General features: G+C 48.7%; 1 protein-coding gene across 1 annotated transcript; it reads right to left on the bottom strand.

Moving 5' to 3' along the window:
* Positions 1-15: 15 nt before the first annotated feature.
* On the bottom strand, positions 16-22,333 carry LOC132386767 (uncharacterized). Its single transcript, XM_059959099.1, has 8 exons — positions 22,291-22,333; positions 20,940-21,008; positions 19,846-19,965; positions 13,600-13,719; positions 4,907-5,026; positions 1,252-1,368; positions 105-214; positions 16-27 (listed from the first exon to the last, which is right to left on the bottom strand). Exons 1-8 carry the CDS (start codon positions 22,331-22,333, stop codon positions 16-18), a joined length of 711 nt encoding a protein of 236 aa, XP_059815082.1.
* Between the last annotated feature and the right edge of the window lie 3,313 nt (positions 22,334-25,646).

Raw genomic sequence — 25,646 nt, 5'->3', positions numbered from 1 at the left:
GTCAGGTTGTTGTTCTTAGCGGAAAGACTATTCAGACAGGTTCTCTGAGAGAGATCCAGGAGAGAGTTCTCGGATGTCCTCGATTCAAGCGTTGAGTTCAATGCATGGACTTGCTGTTGATATTGATGCTGGGTCCTGTTCATCTCCTGATGTTGTTCCCAAAGTCTCCGGTAGTTTCGGTCGGAGGTGATCAGAGACTGTCGAGTCTGTGATACTGACAGCGATAGTAAAGGGTGTCAGTGTGAGGTGTGAGTTGTGTCGGTGTCAGATGAGGGGAGTGTCTGTGTCACAGTGAGAAGTCTCTATGTGACGAGGTCTGAGGAGTGTCGATGTCACTGTGTGGGGAGTGACGGTGTCGCACTGAGGTGCGTGTCTATGTCACAGTGAGGGATGTGTGACTGTCATAGTGAGGGGCCTGTCTGTGTCACAATGAGAAATGTGTCGTTGTCACACTGAGCAGTGTGTCTGTGTCACAGTGAGGTGTGTGACGATGTCACAGTGAGTGTCACAGTGATTGACCTCTCTGTGACACAATGTGGGGAATGTTGGTTTCACAGAGAGGAGCCTGTCTATGTCACGGTGTGGTGTGTGTTGCTTTCACGCAGAAGGTTGCATCATTGTTCCGGAGAAGTTTGTGCCGGTGTCACAGTGAGGAGAGTGTTGGTGTCACGGTGAGCGGAGTGGTGGTGTCACTGTGAGGGGTGTGTCAATGTTGCGGTGTGGGGAGAGTAAGTGTCACGGTGAGAGGGAGTGTCGGTGTAAGGGAGTCACAGTTCGCAGTCTCAGTGTCACGTTCAGGGGAGTAGCGGTGTCACACTAAAGGGAGAGTCGGTGTCACGGTGTGGAGAGTGTCCGGATCACTGTGCTGGGAGTGTCATAGTGAGAGGGAGTGTCCATGTAACAGTGAGGGGGACTGACAATGACATGGTAAGGGGCGTGACATGGATAGGGGAGTGTCGATGTCACAGAGAAGGGTGTGCAGATCTCACGGTGAAGGCTGTGGCAGTGTAGCGGTGAGAGATGTGTCGGTGTCACGGCAAGTGTACTGTCGTGCACGGTGTGAGGGTACTATCGTAATAATGGTAAGGGTCTTCTCTATGCTATGTTGAGGGTAACGTCTGTGTCACGGCGGGGGTCTTGCCGCTGTCACGGTGAGGAACGTGTCGGTGTCAGAGTGAGCTTTTTGCGCTAACATTTCATTTGACTCTGTTTGTTTACGGTATGACTACACCCGGAGCCCGTTCCACTCACCATAGATCGAAAGCCCGGCCACCATCGCGACCAGGCCGATCGTAACGAGACAGAGTAGGGAGATCTTACGGACGGATCGATTTCCGATGTTCTGCTTCGGCTCCTGTTTCTGCGCACCTGTAGAGAGCCCATTCAGAGTGTGTGTGAAATCAGCCTTATCCCCCACTGGGTCTCCCTTCCACCCACCATCCGCGCCCTATCCCACCATCACGATCACCCCTCCCTCTCACAATCCCATCTACTTTCAGCCTTCATCCCCGACAGTCCAAATTACTTAACTTGGCAAAGGCTGACAGGTGTCTGACGGATTCCAGAGATCAGTCAGATCTCCCCTGAGCCTCCTCGGCTCCAAAGGAAGCGACCCAGGTGTCCGACCTCTCGTTGTAACACGTGGCACCGAATCCCGGCAGAGTCCTGTTAAACCTCTCCGGAGGCTCCCCAACGCCCTGACATCCTTCCGATAATGGGGTGACCAGAACTGTATACAATACGCCGGATTCAGCCTAACCAGTGATTTTTGTTTTTATGAAGTTGCATTATAACAGCCGAAGTTTTAAACTCAGTGCCCCAACTGATATAAGCTTGGTATAACTGATAATGGCAAGAATGATATAAGCCTTCTTCGTCATCCTCTCAGAATGGATGAACCAATGCATAGGTCTACAGGACCCCGGTGCTGAACAACACACTTGAAGGTTCTGTCTTTAATAGTCCGCTATCTCTGGATATTTGACCTACCATCACAAATCAGAAACTGATCCATGTCTTTACAGGTCCTCTAAGCGATCCACAAGACCCATCAGCCTATCATCTAGAAACAGAACAAACCACGCACCTATACTTTCATTCAGATCGTTTATATACATCACAGACAGGGGAGATCCCACCCACGTCCATAGTTACAGGTCACCTCATTGGAGGAGAACAAGGTTACTCGATCTCAGAATGCAGAATAAAGTATCAAAGTTACTGAGAAATTGCAGTGCAGGCAGTCTATAAGGTTGAAGAGCCACGAAGAGGAGGATTTGAGGTCAAGAGTACATCTTATCGCATTAGGTGTCCGTTCAGTAGTCTGATTACTGTCGTGTACAAACTGTCCTTGAACCACCTGATACATGATTTCCCATTTTCACTCCGATGGGAGGGTGCCGAGGAGAGACTGTTCGGGGTGGCTGGAACCATTTATTTGATGATGCTGACTGTATTCCCGAGGCAGCAGGAAGTGCAGTCAGAGTTCATGGAGGGGAAGCTGGTTTCGGAGCTAGGTTCAGCTCTTTCCACAACGCTCTGCAGTTTCTTGCGGTCATGGGCGGAGCAGTGATTATATTTTTAGTGAGGAACCAGGACGTTTCATGAGAACAGTGTAGTAGACATGGTGAACAGGGAAGACAATATTTTGTTTTTCACTTTGTAGACGACTCTGCAGAATTTTGTGGGTCTCAGTGTCATAAGGTTGGGTGGGCGTTGATGCAGGACACAGACACTAAAGTACTAAGAACAAGACGGGACAGACTAACGGACGGGACAGGTCGCAGACTAGGCTAGGAAAGCAGGACCAGGAAGAGGGACTGTGGGCAAGGAGCCTTGGCGTGGACTCCGAGCCCGTGACTGCACAAGGACCGAGTCTTGACTTGGGTTCGGACCCCAAACCAGGCGTAGACGTGACGAGGCATGGGTTCTTGGAGCTTGAGATTGGGATTCGTGGAGTTCGGCGCTTGAGATTGGGATTCTTGTTTCTCAAGGCTTGAGACTGGGGTTCTTGGAGCTCAAGGCCTGAGATTGGGATTCTTGTTTCTCGAGGCTTGAGGCTGGGGTTCTTGGAGCTCGAGGCTTGAGGCTGGGATTCTTGTTTCTCGAGGCTTGAGGCTGGAGTTCTTGGAGATCGAGGCTTGAGGCTGGGGTTCTTGGAGCTCGAGGCTTGAGGCTGGAGCTCTTGGAGATCGAGGCTTGAGGCTGGGATTCTTGTTTCTCGAGGCTTGAGGCTGGAGTTCTTGGAGATCGAGGCTTGAGGCTGGGATTCTTGTTTCTCGAGGCTTGAGGCTGGAGCTCTTGGAGCTCGAGGCTTGAGATTGGGGTTCTTGGAGCTCGAGGCTTGAGGCTCTTGGAGCTCGGGGCTTGAGGCTGGAGTTCCTGGAGATCGAGCTTTGGGCTTGGGTTCTTGGGGAGCTTGGCGCTTGAATAACTCGGAGGCTGGAGCTTGGAGGCAGACTAGGAACTGTACCTCAACACAGAGCCGGGACTTATCCTTCGACAAGTCGGGACTCCTCTTTAACAAGACACTAACATGGACAGTACGTAGACATGGAGCCGGGACTTATCATTCGACAAGTCGGGACTCCTCTTTAACAAGACACTAACATGGACAGTACGTAGACATGAAGCCGGGACTTATCATTCGACAAGCCGGGACTCCTCTTTAACAAGACACTAACATGGACAGTACGTAGACATGGAGCCGGGACTTATCATTCGACAAGCCGGGACTCCTCTTTAACAAGACACGAACATGGACAGTACGTAGACATGGAGCCGGGACTTATCATTCGACAAGTCGGGACTCCTCTTTAACAAGACACTAACATGGACAGTATGTAGACATGGAGCCGGGACTTATCATTCGACAAGCCGGGACTCAACTGTCACTCCACACAAAGATTGGGCAGGACCATCCATCTGGTAATGGCAGAACGGACTGAATTACCCGACGGAGACAAAGACAATACAAGACAGATTTCCCGGCAAGGCAACAGCAGAACGGCCTGATTTGCCCCACGGAGGCGAGGACAAGACAAAACAGATCATCCCGCAGGGCAACGGCAGAACTGCCTGAATTACCCCACGGGTATCACAGGTAGACAGGGAGGCTGGAGAGTGTTGTAGAACAGAGGGACCCAAGGTTACAGGGACACGGTTCTCTGAAAGTGGAGTCACAGGTAGACAGGGACCCCAGGGAGTGTTGTGGAACAGAGGGACCCAAGGTTACAGGGATACGGTTCTCTGAAAGTGGAGTCACAGGTAAACAGGGACGCTGGAGAGTGTTGTAGAACAGAGGGATCCAAGGTTACAGGGACACTGTTCTCTGAAAGAGGATTCACAGGGAGACAGAGCGGTGAAGAAAGCTTCTGTCGCGCCGCCCTTCATCCGTCAGGACAAGGAGTACAGGGGATGGGAGGTCACTTTGGAAATGTACAGACTTCAGGGAATCCACACTTGGGGTAGAGTGTTTCGTTTCCCTGTCCTCCTTTGGATAGATGCCACTGAACTGGAGACAGAACAGAGGAGATTTACGAACATTCATGGACTCCAGTGACTGAGTTATGGAAATAATTCAGGCAGTTTATGATTAAATGCCACGGAGCGCAGAGGTGACCTGACAGGGTTGTACAAAACCACTCGGGGCACGGACAAGATGAACGCAGAGTCATTTTTCTCTTAGCTTGGAGAATCGAGGACCAAAACGCTCCGGGATATGGTGATAGCTGTAGGTGATGTAACTGGGGAGAAGAGTGACAACATTTTTTTTTTATCCAGAGAGTGGTCCGTCTTTGGGAAGAGCTGGCAGAGGAAGTGGTCGATGCAAATGCATTAGAACTTGAACACTTTTGCCTAAAGCACGTGACCCCTTCAGAGTGATGTCATTATTGTGAACTCTGACCTGACTGTGCAGCCACTGACAATTCGGCGGGTCCCGAGGCAATGGGAGGATCTTCATGAGCATCGATGTGAAGTTCATCTTTCGGTGGTTTCAGCACTGAGTAGGTGGAGTTCAGACCGTCTGAGAGAGAATGAGAGAGAGAAAGAGAAATAGAAGGAGGACAGTCCGGTCGGGAACGTACGTTGTCTATCGGCGGCGGTTGTTTCCAAAAGGAGCTCTGAGAGTGTTAGTCCATTTTGCGTGGCCTGTCAGTGGCTCTAACCGGAGCACCAGTTGTGAGTTGGGTGGTAGGGAAGGTTCCGGCACAAAAAGGAGACACTGCCGAGTGGAGCGTTAATCAAAGGAGAGATCTGAGACAGAGTAGTCGGGCCTTGGCTGGAGCTACTTGGGGACCGGGTTTAAGGAACTGGACATGCAGCCCGATGACCTTCATCTGGTCTTGGAAATTGAGGAGGTGATAGGCAGGAGCAATATGCAAGTAGTTACACCAGGGCTTGGGAGCCAGATAAGTAGGCAACAGTCCCGAGAGGGAAGAGCAGGAGGCAGACATTAGAAAGTACCCTAGTGGCTGTCCCTCTTAACAATAAGTACTGCGGTTTGAGTACTGTTAGGGAGGGAGTGTTGGGTGACGGCATTCCTATGGGATACAACTATGGCCGCTTCTCTGGCATAGGGTCTGGTCCTGTGGCTCAGAAGGGTAGGGAAGCGAAGAGGACGACAGCAGTAATAGGGGACTCTATAGTTAGAGGGTCAGGCAGGCGACTCTGTGGACGCTGAGTCCAGTGATATAGTGAGTTGGATGATAAATGCCTGGCTGAGGGACTGGAGCAGGGTTCAATGTGTCCCCGTTTTGGACAGGCGTGACCTGCACAAAAAGGGCGGGTTACACTTGAATGCGAGGGGTACCAGTAGTCGAGCGAGGAGGATTGCAAAGCCTATAGAAGCAATTTTAAACTAGAATTGCTGGGTGGTTGGAACCGAAGTGAAGAGACGGTCAAATGAACTCTCACCCACTGCAGACGCAGTACTACTGTACACATACTTCTGCACTCCAGGCAACGCGAAGCGCAGAATCAAATATGGCTGTGTTGATTGTACGCTCTGGTATCAATTGTTTGGCGACAATAAAGTAATATTATATAGAGACTGTTGGGAGACAGTGTGAAAGGGAGGATAGTCAGGTGATAGAGAACAGAAATCCTGATTTGAGTTTATTTGGAGAAGGAAGTCTGAGAATCGGAACCGGAGAGCTGCAGGAGTCATTCTGAATTTTCTTCCCATCGGGGTTAAGAGAGGCGGGACTGCGCAGGCGTGTGACGTCGTGCAGTGAGGCGTTGAAGATTTAAAAAGGAACACGGACTTTTACAGCGGGCAGCGTCGTTTTGCGGGCAACGGAGTGAGCCGGGAGCAGATTGAAGGCTTAAGGGCTTTCGCTCAAGGGGCTTAGACGGAATCAGGCGAGGCAAGGCAGGTCTGGTTTTCAGTTTTTCCTGTTATTTGAGAAAAGGGGGAATTATGAGTGAGTGGGCAGGTTGTTGTTCTCGGTGTCAGATGTTGGAGCTAATGAAGTCTCCTAGCCTCCAGGACGTCCATATCTGCGCCAGGAGCGCCGAGCTGCAGCTCCTAAGGGACCGGGTTAGGGAACTGGAGCTGCAGCTCGATGACTTTGGTCTGGTCAGGGAGAGTGAGGAGATGTTGGAGATTAGTTACAGCCAGGTGGTCACACCAGGGCCACGAGAGGCAGACAAGTGGATCTCGGTCAGCAGAGGGAAGGGGAAGAGTCAGGTACTAGAGAGTACCCCAGTGGCTGTACCCTTTGACAATAAGTACTCCTGTTTGAGTACTGTTGGTGGGGGGGGGGGTGGTTGGTGACAGCCTACCTGGGGGAAGCAACAGTGGCCGTGCCTCCGGCACAGAGTCCGGCCCCGTAGCCCAGAAGGATAGGGGAAGGAAGGCGGTAGTAATAGGGGACTCGATAGTTAGGGCGTCAGATAGGCGATGGTGTGGACGCTGTCGGGAGACCCGGATGATAGCTTGCCTCCCTTGTGCCAGGTCTGGGATGTTTCTGATCGCGTCCAAATATCCTGAACTGGGAGTGTGAAGAGCCAGTGGTAGTGGTACATATCGGCACCAATGGCATAGATAGGAAAAGGGAGGAGGTTCTGAAAGCAGAACATAGGGAGTTGGGAAGGCAGTTAAGAAGAAGGATCTCGGGATTACTACCTGTGCCATGCCACAGTGAGCGCGGGAATGGAACGAGATAGAGGATAAATACGTGGCTGAGGCTTTGGAGCAAGGGGCAGGGATTCAAGTTTCTATATCACTGGGACTTCTTCTGGGGCAGGTGTGACCTGTGCAATAAGGACGGGTTGCTCTTGAATCATAATGGGGCAAATATCCTGGCGGGGAGATTTGCTAAGGGTATTGGAGAGTCTTTAAAATAGAACGGTTGGGGGTGGGAATCAAATTGAAGAGACCAGAAGAGATGATAGTAGTTCACAAATCGTGAAAACGAGCAGTGTGTGAGGGAGGATAGGGAGGTGATAGAGAAGGGGTACGCTAGTCCGAAGATGTAGGGGAGAAGGAAGAAAAAGAAGATAGTAAAGTTGTTTGCACCATTACGGATACACAGAGAGTAAGATGTGCAGAATTTCTTAAATACATTTATTTTAATGCTAGGAGCATTTTAAGACAAGTGAATTAGCTTACAGCATGGATTCATACCAGGAAATATGACGTTGTAGTTATTACTGAAACACGGTTGCACGGCGGGTGTGGTTGGCAACTAAATATACCTGGATTTCGTTGCTTCAGGTGTGATAGAATCGGAGGGGCAAGAGGGGGAGGTATTTCATTGCTTGTCAGAGAAAATATTTCCGCGGTGTTTTGACAGAATAGATTAGAAGGCTATGTGAGTGGAATTGAGGAATGGGAAAGGTATAGTAGCACTTCCCGAGGTATATTATTGACCACCTGATGGGGAGCGAGAATTAGAGGAGCAAATCTGTCAGGCGATAACAGATATTTGTAGTAAGAACAAGGTTGTGATTGTGGGAGAATATAATTTTCCACACTTAGACCGGGAAGTCCATTTATGTAAAAGGGATGGATGGTTTGGAATTTATAAAATGTGTGCAGGATAGTTTTTGAAGCAATACATGGAAGTACCAACTCGAGAAGGAGCAAAGTTGGATCTCTTTTTCGATATTGATAGAGGTCAGATGCCGGAGCTATGTGTTTGGGAGAACTACCGGACCACTGATCACAATGCCATTAGTTTCAATATAATTTTGCATAAGGAAAGGTCTGGATCAAGGGTGATATTTTTGATTGGAAAAACGGCCTGCTTGAAGAGATGTGAAAGGATTTAGTAGGAGTGGGCTGAGACAATTTGATTCATGGGAAGGATGTAATAGAGAATAGGAAGTCATTAAAAGTTGAAATTTTGATGGTACAGAATTTTTATATTCTTGTTAGGTTGAAAGGAAAGGTTAATGGTTTGAGAGCCATGATTTTCGAGGGATATTGGAGACATGGTTCGGAAAAAGAGAGAGAACGACAATAAATATTGGCAGCATGGAGTAAATCAGGTGCTCGAGAAATATAAAGAATGTAAAAAAAATCTGAAGAAGGGAATTAGAATAGCTAAAGGAAGATATGAGGTTGCTTTGGCAAGTTAGTTGAAGATAAATCGGAAGTGTTTCAACAGTTATATTGACACCAAAAGTATAGCGAGGGATAAAATTGGTCACTTAGAGAATCAGTGTGGTCAGTTATGTGTGGAGCCGAAAAAGATGGGGGAGATTTGGAATAATTTATTTTCTTTGGTATTCACTAAGGAGAAGGATATTGAATAGTGCAATGTAAGAGAAACAAGTAGGGTAGTTAGTTAAACTGTGATGATTGAAGAGGAGGAAGTACTGAAGCTTTTAAGGAACATAACGGTGGATAAGTCTCCGGTTGCTAACAGGATATTCCCTATGACCTTGAGGGAAGTCCGTGTAGAAATAGCAGGGGTTCTGACAGAAATATTTCAAATATCTTCCGAAACGGTGATGGTGACGGAGGATTGGCGTATTGCTCATGTGGTTGCATTATTTAAAAAATAGTTCTAGGAGTACACCTATCAATTATCAGCCTGTACGCTTGACGTCAGTGGTGGGTGAATTAATAGAAAGTAGTCTTAGAGGTGGTATATAAAATTATCTCGAAAGACAAGGTCTGATTCGAAACAGTCAGCATAGATTTGTGCGTAGAAGGTCGTGTTTGACAAATCTTATTGAATTTTTTGAAGAGGCCACTACGAAAGTTGACCAGGGTAAAGCAGTTTATGTCGTCGAAATGGTCTTCAGTAAGGCCGTTTACAAATTTCCACACAGAATGTTGGCTCGGAAGGTTCAATCGTTAGGTATTAATTTTGAAGTAGTAAAATGCATTTAAAAGTGGCTGGATGGGAGATGCCAGAGAGTAGTGGTGAATAACTATTTGTCGGTTGGAGGCCTGTGACTAGTGGTGTGCCTTAGGGATCTGTACTGGGTCCAATGTTGTTTTTAATGTACATTAATGATCTGGATGATGGGGTGGTAAATTGGATAGTAAGTCTGCAGATGATACTAAGACAGGTGGCTTTGTAGATAATGAAGTTGCTTTTGAAAGCTTACAGAGAGATTTAGGCCGGTTAGAAGAGTGGGCTGAAAGAATGCAGATGGACTTCAATGCTGATAGATATGAGGTGCTACACTTTGCTGGGACAAATCAAAATAAGACATACATGTACCAGGCTTTGGATGCTTCGGAAAGGACAGTGAGTGAGGCAAATGTTCTGGGGCCCTGGCTCTGCTGATCAGAGTCTGTGTCACCGCAACAGAAAAGGAGGAAGTCATCGCGGGATTGTCTACTGAGTCTCATGTTAGCCGCGGGGAGGGGTTACTAAATCTACTTGGACTTTTTTATCGAGCACAGAATAGTTACACGATATCGAGGAACAGATAGGGAGACCTGTTCAGGAAAGCTGTAATAATAACAGAGTTGTCGTGGTGGAAGATTAGAATTTCCCGAATACTTATTGGCATCTCCCTGGATCAAGGGTTTTCGATAGGATAGAGGTTGTAATTTTCTTGACGCAAATTGTAGATAAACGTACAGGAGGAGAGTCTGTACTTGATCTGATATTGGTAAATGAACCTGGTTAGGTGTCATGTCTCTCAGTGGAAGAGCATTTTGGAGATAGATAAAGCAGTTTTATCTCCTTCACCATTGCATTGGAGAGGGATAGGAACAAGTAGGTTAAGAAAGAGTTTAAAAACACAAACACGATAAAATCTTCAGATGCTGGAACTTCCAGGAACACTCCAGCATGCCAGGCAGCATCTATAAGCATCATGAATGGGGACGGGAAAGGTTCTGAAGGATCGGAGGTTTGCAGATATCGTTCCCCATTAAAGGAGAGTAGAGGTAGCCGAGGCAATTATAGATCAGATAGACTTACTCTAGTTGTTGGTAAGTTGCTGGAACAGATCCTCAGAGGAAGGGTTTATGAAAGTTGGGAGAGGCATAATAGGATTAGGAATAGTCAGCATGGCTTAGTCAAAGACACGTCGTACTTTACGAGCCTGAATCAATATACTGAGGATACGACTGAACACATTGATGAAGGTTGATCAGTAGATGTAGTGTATATGGATTACAGTAAGCCATTGGATATGGTACCGCATGCAAGACTTATTGAGAATGTAAGGTGACAAAGGGTCCAAGAGGACCTTGCTTTGTTGATCCAGAATTGGCTTTCTCACAGAAAGCAAAGTGTCGTTTTGGACGGGTCATATTCTGTATGGAAATCGATGACCAGTGGTGTGTCTCAAGGGTCCTATTCTGGGTCCCATTTCCCTCCTGGATTTTATAAATGACCTGGATAGGGAAGTGAATTGATATGTTAGTGCATTTGCTGATGACAAAAAGGTTGGGGTGTTGAGAATAGTCTGGAGGGCTGTCATAGCTGACAGCGGGACATTGATAGGATGCCAAATTGGGCTGACAATTAGCTGATGGAGTTCAACTCAGAGAAGTATGAGGTGCTTAAATTTTCTAGGTCAAATATGATTTTAGAATATAGACTTAATAGTAAGTCTCTTAGCAGTATGGAAGATCAGCGGGATCCTGGGATCAAAGTCTACAGGATACTCAAAGCCGTTGCCCAGGTTTAACTTGTGGTTAAAAAGGCATATGGTGCATTGGTCTTCATCAACCGTGGGATTGAATTGACCAGCCAACAGGTAATGTTACAGCTATATAACACTCTGGCCAGCCCCCACTGGGTGTACTCTGCTCAGTTCTGGTCCCCTCGCTCCAGGATATATGTGGAAACTATAGAGAAAGTCCAAAGGAGATTACAAGGATGCTGCCTGTTTTGGGGAGCATGTGTGAACTGGACCTTTTCTCCTTGGAGCGAAGGAGGATCAGATGTGACCTGATAGAAGTGTATAAGATGATAAGAAACATTGATCGTGTGAATAATCAGAGGCTTTCTCCCAGAGCCTAAATGTGGTTTGAAGTTGGTACAGAATAAATGTCAGGGGTAGGCTTTTTTCCGCAGACAGTGGTGAGTAAGTGGAATGGGCTGCCGGCAACGGTGGTGAATGCAAAAACAATAGGGTCTTTCAAGAGACTCCTGGAAAGGTACATGGTGCTTACAGACATAGAGGGCTATGTGCAACAGGATGTAATTTCTAAAGTAGGCACATGTTCCGAGCAGCTCCGATGGGTGTGTACAGAAGTGAGAAGGTTCGGGGTGGGTGGAGGAGGTTGTTTGATGCTGCTGGCTGCTTTACAGAATCAGCAGTATGTGTCGAACGGGTTCATGGGGGGAAGCTGTTTTCAGAACTGGGCTTAGCTCTTTCCACAACGCTCGGCAGTTTCCTGTGGTCATGGGCGGAGCAGTGTTTATAATTTTAGTGATGAACCAAGACTTTTCATGAGAACAGGGTAGTAGAAATGGTGAAAATGGAAGACAATAAGACACTTTCCCCCCCCCCCCCCGGTAGACTACTCGGCTGAATGGGGGGTTTAAAGACTGATATGTCCGGATTGATAGACATAAGGGACGCTTGACAAGTCCCGTATGAAGATCCCAGATGGTAGATCAGTCTGGAAGATGCGAGAGAGGAATGTAGGGAGAAACGGAGAAGGAATGGAGCGGTGCAAATGGGCCAGCGATGGAAAGGTAGTGAGTGCAGAGGAGACAATGGGGAAGGAGATGACAGGTGGCGTGAAACCCAGGGAGATTTGTCGTGCGGATTTGACAGGGGATGACAAACCAGAAACTGGTAGTAGATGTACCACACAGAGGCTTGCCCAAGGCTATTAACAAGGGCTCAGATGGTAGACTGATGTGGAGATGTTGTGGAACCCAAGGTGATCTGTACGGCTAATTTCATTGCGGAGGATTGATTAGGACGAGATGCTGGATGCAATGTATACAGATTTTAATAACGTCCCAGATGACATACTGCTCTGGGCGATGCTGTGGGACACACGCAGGGATGGCTGATTTGATATAAGAATGGCTCGGCGACAAGGTCTAGGGTGACAGTTAATTTCGTAGACTGGAAGCCCGTCACTAGAGGTGTTCACGGGCGGTCGGCGGTGGGACCAGTGATCTTTCTCAAATATATCGACCATTTATAACAGTTTATACAATACACGGCAGGTGAGCTTGCAGACGACTTTGACGTTGACGGCGTTTTAAATAGTGAAAACAGTTATCTCTTACAGTGGGATCTCGATTCGCCGGGGAATGTGGCTGAACAGGGGCTAATGCAATTCATTTTGTGCTATCGTATATCAGGAGGACAAACAACGGGGTTGGACTTACACAATGCAAGGAAGGAAACTTGGGAAATGTTAAGGAACAGCCTGACGCAGGGCTACAGGTACACGGTCCTTGAAAGTACAGTCACAGGTAGACAGGGTTCCTGGGGAGTGATGTGGGTCAGACAGACCCAGGGCTCAAGGTGAACTTTTCCCAGAAAATGCAGTCACAGGTAGACAAGGACCCTGGGGAGTGATGTGGAACAGAGGGACCCAGGGCTCGAGGTGCACGGTTGCCAGGAAGTGAAGTCACAGCTAGACATGGTGGTGGGGAAGACGTCTGACACGCCGCCCTTCATCAGTGAGGGCAATGCGTACAGGAGTAGGGAGGTCACATTGGAATTGTACAAGTCGTTAGTGAAGCTACACTTGGAGTAGTTTGTTCCGTTGCCGTCGTCTTGCTCTGGATAAGATGCCACTGAGCTGGAGAGAGTGCAGAGGTGATTTACGATGACATTGCAGGAACTCGAGTAACAGAATTGTGGAGATAAGTTAGACGGGTTGTCAGTTTATACCTCGGAACGCGCAGGTGACCTTGTGCAGTTGTTTAAAAGCACATGGGGCACAGACAAGGTGAATGCACAGAGTCGTTTTTTGTTCTATCTAGGTTTTGAGAATTGAGAACCAGGACCCCACAGGGATCAGTTGACTGTAGAAGGTGGTGCATCTGGGGACACGAGTGAAGATATGTTTCAATATTGAGATTGTGTTCCGTCAATGGAACGAGCTGCCAGGGGAAATGGTCGATGCAGATGCATTAGAACTTAAACATCTGTACGTATAGCATGTGACCCCTTCATGCTAATGTTAATACTGTGAACTCTGACCTGCTTGGGCAGTCACTGACAGTGTGGCGGGTCCGGAGGCGATTGGAGTGTCTTCATCTTCATCGATGAGAAGTTCATTTGTCCCAAGCTTCAGTACTGTGTAGGAGGATGTTAGACTGTCTGGGAAGGAAAGAGAGAGGATGTGAGGGAGGGTGAGAAAGTGAAGGTGGTCGAGAATGGTGGGTGTGAGGACAGGGAGACAAAGCAGAGAGAGGTGACACGGAGCGAATAGGCTGAGAGTTAAGGGGAGAAGGTGAGGGAGAGGGGAAGGGAGGGGTCAAGAGGATTCCCAGTGGGAATGAGAACATATAACGGATCGATGTGGTGTGGGGGGGGGGGTTGGAGGGTAACAGAGCGATGTAATGGGCGGGAATATTGTATAGATATGGGGGAACAGAACAAGGCGAGAATGGGAGAGAATGTGGGGGAGAAAGATGGAGAGAGGTTTTGAGTGGATGGGGAGAGACAAGAGTGAGAGCGGCAGTGCAACTGAGGGACAGAGGGGTAGAGTGAGGGGGGAATGGGACGGAGATGGAGAGGGACAGAGGGAGAGTGAGAGAAGTCATGCGAGAGGTTGTTTTTATTGTTTTTCATAGTTGTGTTTTTTGCAAGCTTTGAACAATTTTCACACACTGGATATACCACGGTCTTCTGGGGACTAACATGTTGGAGTGATTTTTGCCCTCCATTGTGTTTCTTTGTGTTGTGGCTGATTGCAAGAGGAAAAGCGGTACGGGAACGTGGTGGTTTACTGTACCAGACTCCCGGGTTCAATTCCCGCCACTGACCGCAACGAGCTGGTCCGAATTACCCTTGCCCATTTGGCAAATCGCTGCCGGCGCACAGATTGCTGGTGTTGTGGAAAGTGTGGAACATCGCTGATTGATTAAATGGGAAGGGAATCAGCTGTAGATGGATGGGGAAATGGCAAACGGAGTTTCCTCCGGGTAAGAATGAGGTTCTGCGATCTGGAAAGTCAAATTTGGTGGGACAGGACCTTCCCTATCGAAAGGGATCACGTTTACACGCTTATGTTAGGCACATGGTTTTAACCGGGCATTTGGCCACGTCCGTTTCATGGGAGATACATTCACAAGATTGCGATGACTGGGATTCATAATGAACTAGGAACTTGGGCTCAGAGTTATCTTGTGTACAGACCTCAGAGAGCGGCGGTCGCTGGTTGGAACTCCAAGACTACGGTGTAGTCCATAGATCCGTCCTCCGACTGCTGCTGTTCGTGGCAATGTTGCGGATGCAAATCTGGATATTCAAGTAGGCTTTGTGTCTTTATGATGTCCTGCCTTTGAGAGTTAGTGAATTGTTTTATTATTTCGAGGTAGAGAGCAGAGACCACCCAGCAGAGTACAGAAACTGGCCTACAATGTTGTCCCGAATGCATTCACTCTTGTACTAGACATTTCAACTTTGGTTAAAGGTCCTGTCTGGAGACTCAGTCTATGTCTCTCGTGATCGTATAAACCTTTGTCGGACCTCCCGTTCAACATCTCCGGAGACTACTCAAGACCTTCTAACCAAACCGCTCCTCTAAACTGTCATCGGGGTCATTCACGTACATCACAGACAGAAGAGGTGCCAGTTACATCCAGAGATACCGATCACTTCATGGTAGTGCTGCAGTGGAAATCGATCACAGAATGCAGAATAAACGGTGACAGTCACAGAGAATGTGCATAGAATAAGATGCAGCGGCAAAGGGACAGCAAATTGCGAGGTCAAGAGTACACTTTGTATGGTAGAGGACGGTTCAATAGTCTGATAACTCTGGGGTAGAAGCTGTCCTTCAGCCGAGTGAGACATGCCTTCGCATCTACTCTCCGATGGGAAGGTGCAGAAGACAGAATGGCCGGCGTGGCTGGAGGTTGTTCTGTGATGCTGCTGGCTGCTTCATCGAGGCACCAGGATCTGGGGAGGGAGTTCATGGAAGGGACGCGGGTTTCCGAGATAGGCTCAGCTCTTTCCAAAACGCTCAGTAGGTTCTTGCGGTCACGGGTGAAGCTGTTTCAACATTGTGAGTGAGGAACAAAGCTCAGCAGTTACTTGCGGTCACGGGTGAAGCGGATTCGACATTGTGAGTGAGGAACAAAGCTCAGCAGTTACTTGCGGTCACGGGTGAAGCAGTTTCTATATTGTGAGTGAGGAACCAGGGCGTTTCATGAGAACAGGGAAGGAGAGAATAGGGAACTCTATAAGACATTTAACCGTTCCAGTCGGTGGGCTACTCTGTAAAATGGTGGGAGGCACAGCGAAATTTGTCTGACTGATTGGTGCGCATGGGCAGACATAAGGTACGCTGACTGACAGGTCCCCAGATTGTTTATCCCACTGGAAGATGGAAGGAAGGTACATCGGTAGGGACGGAGAAGAATGGAGTGGTTAGACAAGGAGGGCGAGGAGAAAATATGAAGTGTGGAAGATAGTGGGGGAAAGGAGATACTAGATTGCGTGAGACCTAGAGAGAGTTGTCGGATAATTTGACAGGGAGGACAGATCAAGCACGGGTAGTGGGTGTATCGTACGTAGTGTTGAAAAGGCCTATCGACAAGTGTTCAGATAGTAGACTGCTCTGGAAGATGATATGAAAGAGATCTGTCTGACTTGTTAGACTGCGGAGGACTGATCCGGTCAGGTTGGTAGATGTAATATACACAGATTTAGCACGCTCCCAGATGGTTTACCGCTCTGAAAGTTGGTGTACGACAAAAGGAGGGATGGCTGACTGGATCTAGACAATACGCAATAGTTAGTAGGTGCAGGAGTATGCCATTCGGTCCTCTAGCCAGCACCGCTATTCACTGATATCATGGTTGATCATACAATATAAAATTGACTCGGCGGTGGGAGCAAAGTTTGATGGTTGAAGTTCGTTTCTCAGACTGGAGGCCGGACCCCAGCCATGTTTACCAGAATGTCGCTAGTGGGACCAAGGATCTTTGTCAACTATATCGAACATTTGTAACAGATTACACAATACGCGTTTGATAAGCTTGCAGTTTGTTCGCATGCTTCGGGAGGGATTAACTAAATTTCAAGCGGGATGGGACCCGGAGCGATCGTGCAGTGAAAGAAGTGCATGTAGTAAAACCAGATATAACATATCGATAGGCTTTGAGGATAGAGAAGCAGAATAAATGCTGTAAAGGTAGTAAAGTAGAAGGGCTAATGTGTGTACACATCAAAGCAAGAAGCATCAGGAACAAAGGTGATGATCTGAGAGCGTGGTTGCATACATGGAATTATGATGTAGTGGCCATTAAGCAGACTTGGCTGGCACCAGGGCAGACATGGATTCTCATTATTCCTGGATTTCAGTGCTTTAAAAGTGATAGAGAGGGGGTAGGGGAGGAGGGAGGCATTACTGGCCAGGGATACTGTTACACCTACAGAAAGCTTGGGTAATGTAGCAGGATCCTCTTTTGAGTCTGTATGGGTGGAGGTCAGGAACAGGAAGGGAGCAGTTACACTACTGTGGGTATTTGTATGGACTCACTGGTAGCAACAGAGATACCGAGGAACAGATTGTGAGACAGATTTTGAAAAGGTGCAATAATGACAGCGTTGTTATCATGGGTGTCCTTACTTCCCTAATATTGATTGGCACTTGACTAGTTCCAAGGGTGCAGATGGGGCAGAATTTGACAAGTGTGTCCAGGACGGATTCCTGTCACAGTATGTCACTGGGGAAATGCCATACAAGAACTAGTATTAGGTAACGAGCAGAGTCAGGTCACAAATCTGTCAGTGTGTGAGCATCTGTAGGACAGTGATCATCGCTCCCTGTCCTTGAGCATTGTCATGGAAAAGGATAGAATCAGAGAGGGCAGCAAAATTTTTAATTGGGGAACGGCAAATTATGAGGCTATAAGGCTAGAACTTGCGGGTGTGAATTGAAATGATGTTTTTGCATGGACATCTACTATGGACATGTGGTCGATGATTCAGGATGTCTTGCAGGAAGTTCGGGATAAATCTGCCCCGGTGAGGAAGATAAAAAAATGATAGAGTGAAGGAACCATGGGTGACAAGTGAGATGGAAAATCTAGTCAGGTGGAAGAAGGCAGCAGACATGAGGTTTAGGAAGGAAGGATAAAATGGGTCTATTGAGGAATATAGGGTAGTAACAAAGGAGCTTATTGAGGGACTGAGAGGAGCATGAAGTAGGCACGAGAAGGCCTTGGCAAGAAGGGAAAAGGAAAACCCCAAGGCATTCTTCAATTATGTGAAGGCATTCTTTAATTATCAAAAGGATGACAGGCGTGAAAGTAGTGCTGATTTAAGATAAAAGTGGGATGGAGGCTGTGGAAGTGAGCGAGGTCCTTAATGAATACTTCTCTTCTGTATTCACCACTGAGAGGGAACCTGATGACGGTGAGGACAATATGAGTCAGGTTGATGTTCTGATGCATGTTGATATTAAAGGAGAGGAGGTGCTGGAGTTGGCAAAATACATTAGGACGGATAAGTCCCCGGGGCCTAACGAAACATTGCCCAGACTGCTCCACGAGGGAAGAGATTGCTGTGACTCTGGCTAGGATCGTTATGTCCTTGTTATCCACGGGAATGTTACTGGAGGATTGGAGGTAGGCGAGCGTTGTCCCCTTGTTCAAAACTGTATTAGGGATAGTCCGGGTAATTATAGACCAGTGAGCCTTACGTCTATGGTAGGAGAGCTGTGGGAAAAGATTCTTAGAGATAGATTCTGTAGGCATTTTGAGAATCATGGTCTGATAAAGGACAGGCAGCATGGCTTTGTGAAAGGCAGACCGTCTCTAACAAGTGTGATAGAGTTCTGTGAGGAGGTGACCGGGCATATATATGAGGTTAGTGCAGTAGTTGTGTTCTACATGGATTTTAGTAAGGTGTTTCACAAGGTTCAACACGGTAGGCTTATTTAGAAAGTCGGATTGCATGGGATCCAGGGACGGCTGGTCAGGTGGATTCAGAATTGGCTTGCCTAAAAAGGCAGAGGACCGCGTTGGAGGAATTACATTCAGATTGGAGGGTTGTGACCAGTGGTGACCCACAACGATCTGTTCTGGGACCTCTACTTCTCGTGATTTTTATTAGTGACCTGGATCTGGTGGTAGAAGTCCGGGTTGGAAAGTTTGCAGACGATACAGAGTTCGGTGGTGTTGTACATAGTGTAGGGGATTTTTGAAGATAGCAGACAGATATTGATGCAATGCAGAATTGGGCTAAGAAGTGGCAGATGGAGTTCAAACCGGAGAAGTGTGAGGTGGTACACATTGGAAGGACAAACTCCAAGGCAGAGATCAAAGTAAATGAGAGGACACTTGGTAGTGTGAAGGAGCATAGGGATATGGGGGTACATATCCACAGACCCCTGAAAGTTGTCTCACAGGTAGATAGTGTAGTTAAGAAAGCTTATGTGGTGTTAGCTTTCATAAGTCAAGGGATAGAGTTTAAGAGAAACGATGTAATAATATAGCACTATAAAACTCTAGTTAGGCCACACTTGGAGCACTGTGCCCAGTTCTGGTTACTTCACTATAGGAAGGAAGTGGAAGCACTGGAAATGGTACAGAGGAGATTTACCAGGATGCTGCCTGGTTAAGAGAGTATGAATTATGATCAGAGATTAAAGGAGCTAAGGCTTTACTCGTTGGAGAGAAGGAGGATGACAGGATGCATGATAGAAATTTACAAGATATTAAGAGGAATTGACAGTGGACAGCCAGCGCTTCTTCCCCAGGGCAACACTGCTTAGTACAAGAGAACATGGTCTTATGGTAAGGGGAGGGAAGTTCCAGGGGGATATTAGAGGAAGGATTTTCACCCAGAAATTGGTTGGTGCGTGGAATGCACTGCCCGAGTCAGTGGTAGAGGCAGATACACTAGTGAAATTGAAGAGTCTACTAAACAGGCAGATTGGGGAATTTAATGTGGGGGAGGGGGGTTAGGATTTTATACCTTGGCTTTCATGGGTGACTGACAGAGGCTTAAAAAACGTGGGGCAAGGCAAGGTGAATGCACAGAGTTATTTTATATACACTTGCAGAATCGAGGATCAGGACGCACAGTTCTGAGGTGATAGTAGAAAGAGATTTAACTGCGGACTAAAGTGATTTTTTTTTAATCAGGCGATGCTATATCTTTGGAAGGAACTGCCAGAGAAATGGTCGATTCAGATGTATTAGTACTTCTATACTTGTGCGTATAGCACGTAACCACCATCAGAATGGCGTCATCATTGTGAACTCTGACCTGCCTGAGCAGTCACTGGCATTTCTCCTAGTCCCGACGCAACAGGAGGATCTTCATCCTTAGCGACGTGAAGTTCATTTTGGCGAATGTTCAGCTGAGAATAGGTGGGGTCCAGACCATCTGGGAGAGAATGGAAGAGAATGTGAGAGAGAGACAAATAGAAGTGCAAGGGACAGGTAGAGAATGAAGGGGTGGAGTGAGAGACGGATGAATTATGATGGAAATGAGGAAGTGAGTAGGGAAAGACGTGGAGACAGAACATCAGAGAGAGGAATGGATGGAGAGAGGAAATAGGGCGAGAGATGAAGATATACAAGAGATATACAATTGGCTCTGTGTGAGAAGCAAAGGGTTAATGTTGCTGTTCCTTTCTTGGACTGGGAACCCGTCGCTAGCAGAAGCAAATGCATTTTAAATCTGTTAAGTGCGAACTATGGTATTTCTGTCAGGCAGCCCAGGGTTGGGCTTTCACAGAGTATCGGAGGAACACTAAGGAGTGTTGGAGAACAGACGAACTCGCGGTCCAGGAACACGGTTCCCAGAAAGTGAAGCCACAAGTATACAGGGCGGTGCAGAATGTGCCTGAACGCAGACCTTCAACAGAATGTCACTGAGTACAGGAATTAGGCGAACATGTTGCATTTGTACATGACGTGGATACACGTGTAGTACGGTGCTCAGTGTTGGACGTTCTCTTCCCCGAAAGATACCATCGAACTGGAAATGAGTGCTCGGGGAAATGTACGACGACGTTGCCTGGACTCCAGGGACTGAGTTCGGTAAAGAGGTTGTGGTGATTGGAACTTTATTCCTCGAGGCGCAGGGGGTATCTTTGAGTGGTATTTAAAGTCACGAGGAGCATCAACAGAGTGAATGGGTGCAATTATTTCCCCTAGACCTGGACAATCGACGGCCTGATCGTACAGGTATAAGGAGAGAGGGGGAAATAGATCCAACCGTTTGTTACCCAGATGGTCGTCAGTTTGTGGAACAAGCTGCCAGGTAATTGATGGACACGAATGCCTCACACACTTGGGCATTTGGGTGTATGACATGTGAGGCCTCCAGAATGACATCGTTGTTGCATCACTGACCTGTTTGTATATTGATGAGGGTTTCGACTTCCCGAATATTCAGTTCGGTGTATGTGGATGTCAGCTGGTCTGCGAGAGAGAGATAGACAAGGAAAAGTGAGCGCGGTGGAGAATCGGGGACAGTGAGATACAGAGGGAAAGGAAGAGAGTACAGACAGAGAGGGAAGAGAAGGTTGGGGACAGCGAGAGGGATGACGGGAAATGGGCAAGCGGGGGAAGCGAGACGGAGTACAAAGACAGAGAGGCTGAAATGGATGGATGGAGTGGTTGGGAGAGGGGTGATCGAAGAGAGGCGATGGACGGGAAAATGGAATAGAATGGGAACAGAGAACAAGGAGAGATGGGGAGAAAGAGGGAATAAAGTGAGGTGAAGGAATGAGGTAGTCAGCGCAGAGAGTAGGATTCAGAAGTGAAACAGAGGGGTGAGAGAATATAAACGAAAGGGTGAAGAAATGTGGAAAAGGGAGGTCGGAAGAGTTAAACGGAGTGAGATAGTGAGGGAAAGAGTGCAGAAGGGAGAACGAGAGTGAGAGACCGGGAGACGGTGACCGAGCGAAGAGGAATGATAAAGTGAGCAATGAGAGAGGGAAGATTTAATGGGGAAGAAGGAGTAGAGAGAGACTGGGAGACAGTTAGACAGCGGACAGAATGAGTGTGCAAGGGAGGCAAGAGAGGATGGAAAGGAAGGGGCAGGTAAAGAGGTTTGGAGAGAGTGAATAGAGGGAACGATACCATGAGAGACAGGGTAGGGGGAGAGGGTGTACGGAGGAGAGAGTGGTTGAAGGACTGAGAGCGAGGGGAGGGGCGTTAGAGAGAGACAGCATGTGGAGAATAGTGAGAGAGCAAAGAGTGAGGACAAGAGAAGTGAGAGTGGATGAGATGGGAAAAGGGGGATCGACGGGAGAAGAGAAAGGTAACATGAATGAGCGTGAGAGAAAAAGCAAGAGGGAAGGTGGGACGAGATAAGGCTTGTGAAGAGAGAGAGGGGGGAGAGGAGAGCGAAGAGGCGAGGGGGGATTAAAAATACACTCTGGAGGTCTCCCACATCACGGCATCTCTCAATCCCCTCTCTAAACACCACCCTTCCCACGGCGCTCATTATATACCTGCCATTCCACAGCGCTGCCTCCTTTTGCAGTATTCAACGCTCACCCCTCAGTCACCCTTGCACCCCAGCGCCCCGACCACGACACTTCCACAGCACTGCCCCTCCCATGGCGTTCCGTTCTCCCACACCACTCTCTCTGCACCTCACTCCACACTGCTGCCTCGATACCGCCATCCTATGCCGGCCGATCCAATCCACCCTTCCCTAAGCGCGCCACTGTCACAGACCCCCCCCCCCCCTTACGTTGCTCCTCATACTCGACTCTCCTGCGCGCTCCCTCCGACATATTCTCAAACACTGAATCTAAATGGTCATCTGTCAGTTTGCCCTGAGGTCTTTCGACAGGAAAGGACACATTGTATGAACACAGTCAAGGCAAAATAATGAAGCTGACCTCCATCTCTACGGACCTGGTGCACAGAGAGGGTCTTGACCTTAGGCCAAGATACAGCATGTTCAGAAATTGGCTGAGGCTCTCTCATCATTGACCCAGCACTGACAGCCGAGATCAGACACGGTGTGACCCTCGCTCCACACCGTCCCATCACACTCTCCCGGGATCAAACACAGAGTGAATCTCCTTCCACACCGTCCCATCACACACTCCCGGGGTCAGACACAGAGTGAATCTCCCTCCACACCGTCCCATCACATACTCCCGGGGTCAGACACAGAGTGAATCTCCATCCACACAGTCCCATCACACACTCCCGGGGTCAGACACAGAGTGAATCTCCCTCCACACCGTCCCATCACATACTCACGGGGTCAGACACAGAGTGAATCTCCATCCACACCGTCCCATCACACTCTCCTGGGGTCAGACACAGAGTGAATCTCCCTCCACACCGTTCCTTCACATACTCCCGGGGTCAAACACAGAGCGAATCTCCCACTGCTGCGTCTCACAGACCTGTGCTCAGACACATGGTGATGCTCCCTCCCCACTGTGCCGTCACAAACGCCCGGGGTCAAACGCAGAGTGGTTTCCATCCATTCTGTCCATCACACGCTCTCGGAATCAGTCTCAGATTGAGACTCCCTCCCTCCGACTTTCTGCCCCAATCACCTCTTGAAGGAGACCATGAACCTGTATTTGTGGGTTTCTTATTCATGTAAGTCTCGCTGTCGTCCATCCTGTGGAGGATCCTCTGCGTCTCTGAGCTCAGGAAGGAGAAGCAACAGTTGTCAAAGGAAACCGGTTATGTCAAGGGAGTCAGTCCGACGCCAACAAACTCGAGCTGAACAGCTGATGCAGAGGAACCGAGAGCAGGGTGCGGGGGAGGTGTCGTGGAGAGGGATTGAGAGTGTGTGAGAGGGCGGCCCACAGTGATAAGAGTGGCGCTGTGAAGAGTAGTGAGAGTGGGGAGAAAGAGGGGGAAGGAGAGTGGGGGAGATAGTGTATTGGCCGTGAGAGAAGTGAGTGACAGTGGACTGAGTGGGTGGAGGGGAAGGTAGAAGCTGGGAGTGATGGGAGTGGAAGGAGGGAAGGGAAAATAAGAGCGAAGGAGATGGCAAAACGGGAAAGGATGAGGAAGATGAGTAGAGAAATATAGGGAGAGTAAATTGGGAGAGACAGGGAGAAATGTGGACGCGTTGAAAGTGAGGAAGAGAGGGAGAGAGATAGAATGGAGCGGAGCGGAGGATAGGAAGGAGAGAGAGGGTGTTACAGAGAAGAAAGCGGAGTGCAGCAAAGGGAGGCATGAGGGAGAAGGAATGTAGACGATAGCTGGCGGGAGTAGTCGAATGGGGAGAGAGACGAATGGAATTGAAAAGAGGAAGTGGAGAAGGAGGGCGGGTAGAAGGAATGTCGGAGTGATTTGTTTCACTCATACAGAGCTTCTGTTGTTCTGTAGATTTACATCTCCCGGTTTGTTCCTGGTTTGTATGACGGACACTCCCACTGCTCCTGCTCATCGCCGGCACTTCAGTCTGCGAGAAACCACGGGCCCAGGACAAACTCCCAAAACCCACCGATCTCAGTGAGCCCCCTCCCTCCGAGTAACGTGAACAGCTCCCCTCAAAACTCGTGTTTCCTCGACTTCTCCTGCCATTGGCGCACTATACCTTCCCTTCTTTATCACATCTCTGTCTCTGTCTCTCTCTGTCTCTCTCTCTCTCTCTCTCTCTCTCTCTCTCTCTCTCTCTCTCTCGCTCGCTCGCTCTCTCTCTCTCTCTCTCTCTCTCTCTCTCTCTCTCTCTCTCTCCCTCTCTCTCTCTCTCTCTCTCTCTCTCTCTCTCTCTCGCTCGCTCGCTCTCTCTCTCTCTCCCTCTCTCTCTCTCTCTCTCTCTCTCTCTCTCTCTCTCTCTCTCTCTCTCTCTCTCTCTCTCTCTCTCTCTCTCTCTCTCTCTCTCTCTCTCTCTCTCTCTTTCTCCTTCTCTGACCCTGCTCTCTCAGCCTTCTGCCTCCAACATTCCCATTGCCCCATTTGTCTGCCCCTCTCTCTGCTTCCTCTCCACCACCAACACCAGTGTCACCCCAATCTGGAGAGAACACCCTCTGCCCACCAACCTTACACCCCGACCACAACCCACTGAATTTTCCCCGTCCGTTCCGCCTTTCCGAGGAGGGGGGTTGAGGAAGAGTTTGGGAATTTGGTAATGTTCAGATCGGGACTTGCAGCTGTCTCAGAATTTCTCTCCCTTCTTCCAATTTCCCGAACTCCCCCTCCTTGGCCCTCTATCCCTTTCTCCCTTCGTTACTCCTCCACCCAATACTCCCCCTTCTCTTGCACTACATCGTTCCTCATTTCCTTTTGCCCTCTCCGCCACCTTTGTCTGCCACACTCCCTCCCTCTCTCTCCTCTCCCAACATCGCCAGTATCTACAATTTATCCCCTCCTAGCCTTCCGTCCCTCCCCAGCACCTCCCAACCTATCGTTCGCTCATCACAACTCCCACTACCACAGCTACCTTCCCCTCCACACTCCTGTTAGCACTCCTTTCACCTCTTCCCTCCCCTTTCCTCATTCTCCTCCGTCATAGTCCAGCTCTCTCCCGTCATTCACTTACTACCTTCTGCCAATATCCTCCATCCATCCCTCCCTACTCCGCTATCCACAGTTCCCGATATTGAGCTGGGACCCACCCACTCCGTTAGAGCCTCCCCTGTGGAGCGCTGTGATGAGGGAGCTCCACGCCGTCATGTCCACCCGGGCATCGCTCCACGCTGGTGGGCAGCCACCTCCCTCCGGGGCAGGGGGATGAATAAAATTGTGAAGGCCAAGTAGCCTTTCGGGCCTTCCCCAGGAGCCGCGATTCCAAGGACGAGTTTCCTCCAAACTTTGCTCTGCCCCTCCTTTTCACCCCCAGCTTTCGCACCCCCTTCACCTACCGATGTCCCTCTGCAGGAACCGCCGCCTTTCACACAAGACCGTGAAGGCGAGGAAGAGATCGCCAGAGAGGTCGCGAAGAGATCAGAGCGGAGAAGAAGGAGATCAGAGGGGGACGCGTGGGGAAGAGGAGAAGGAGTAGGAGAGGGTTCTTCCATGCCCGTCCGCCATAGGGTAATCCCTCTGGCGCACCGAGGAACGGGAAAAGAAGGCCCCACCGTCGCACAGATCCGGGAGATGTGGGAATCATTCACGGAGGTGGCGGGA

Source organism: Hypanus sabinus, unplaced genomic scaffold (genome assembly GCF_030144855.1).
Source record: "Hypanus sabinus isolate sHypSab1 unplaced genomic scaffold, sHypSab1.hap1 scaffold_1290, whole genome shotgun sequence".
Taxonomy (NCBI): domain Eukaryota; kingdom Metazoa; phylum Chordata; class Chondrichthyes; order Myliobatiformes; family Dasyatidae; genus Hypanus; species Hypanus sabinus.
Note: the sequence above shows the minus strand (reverse complement) of the source record. Positions and strands in the feature narration are given on the sequence as shown.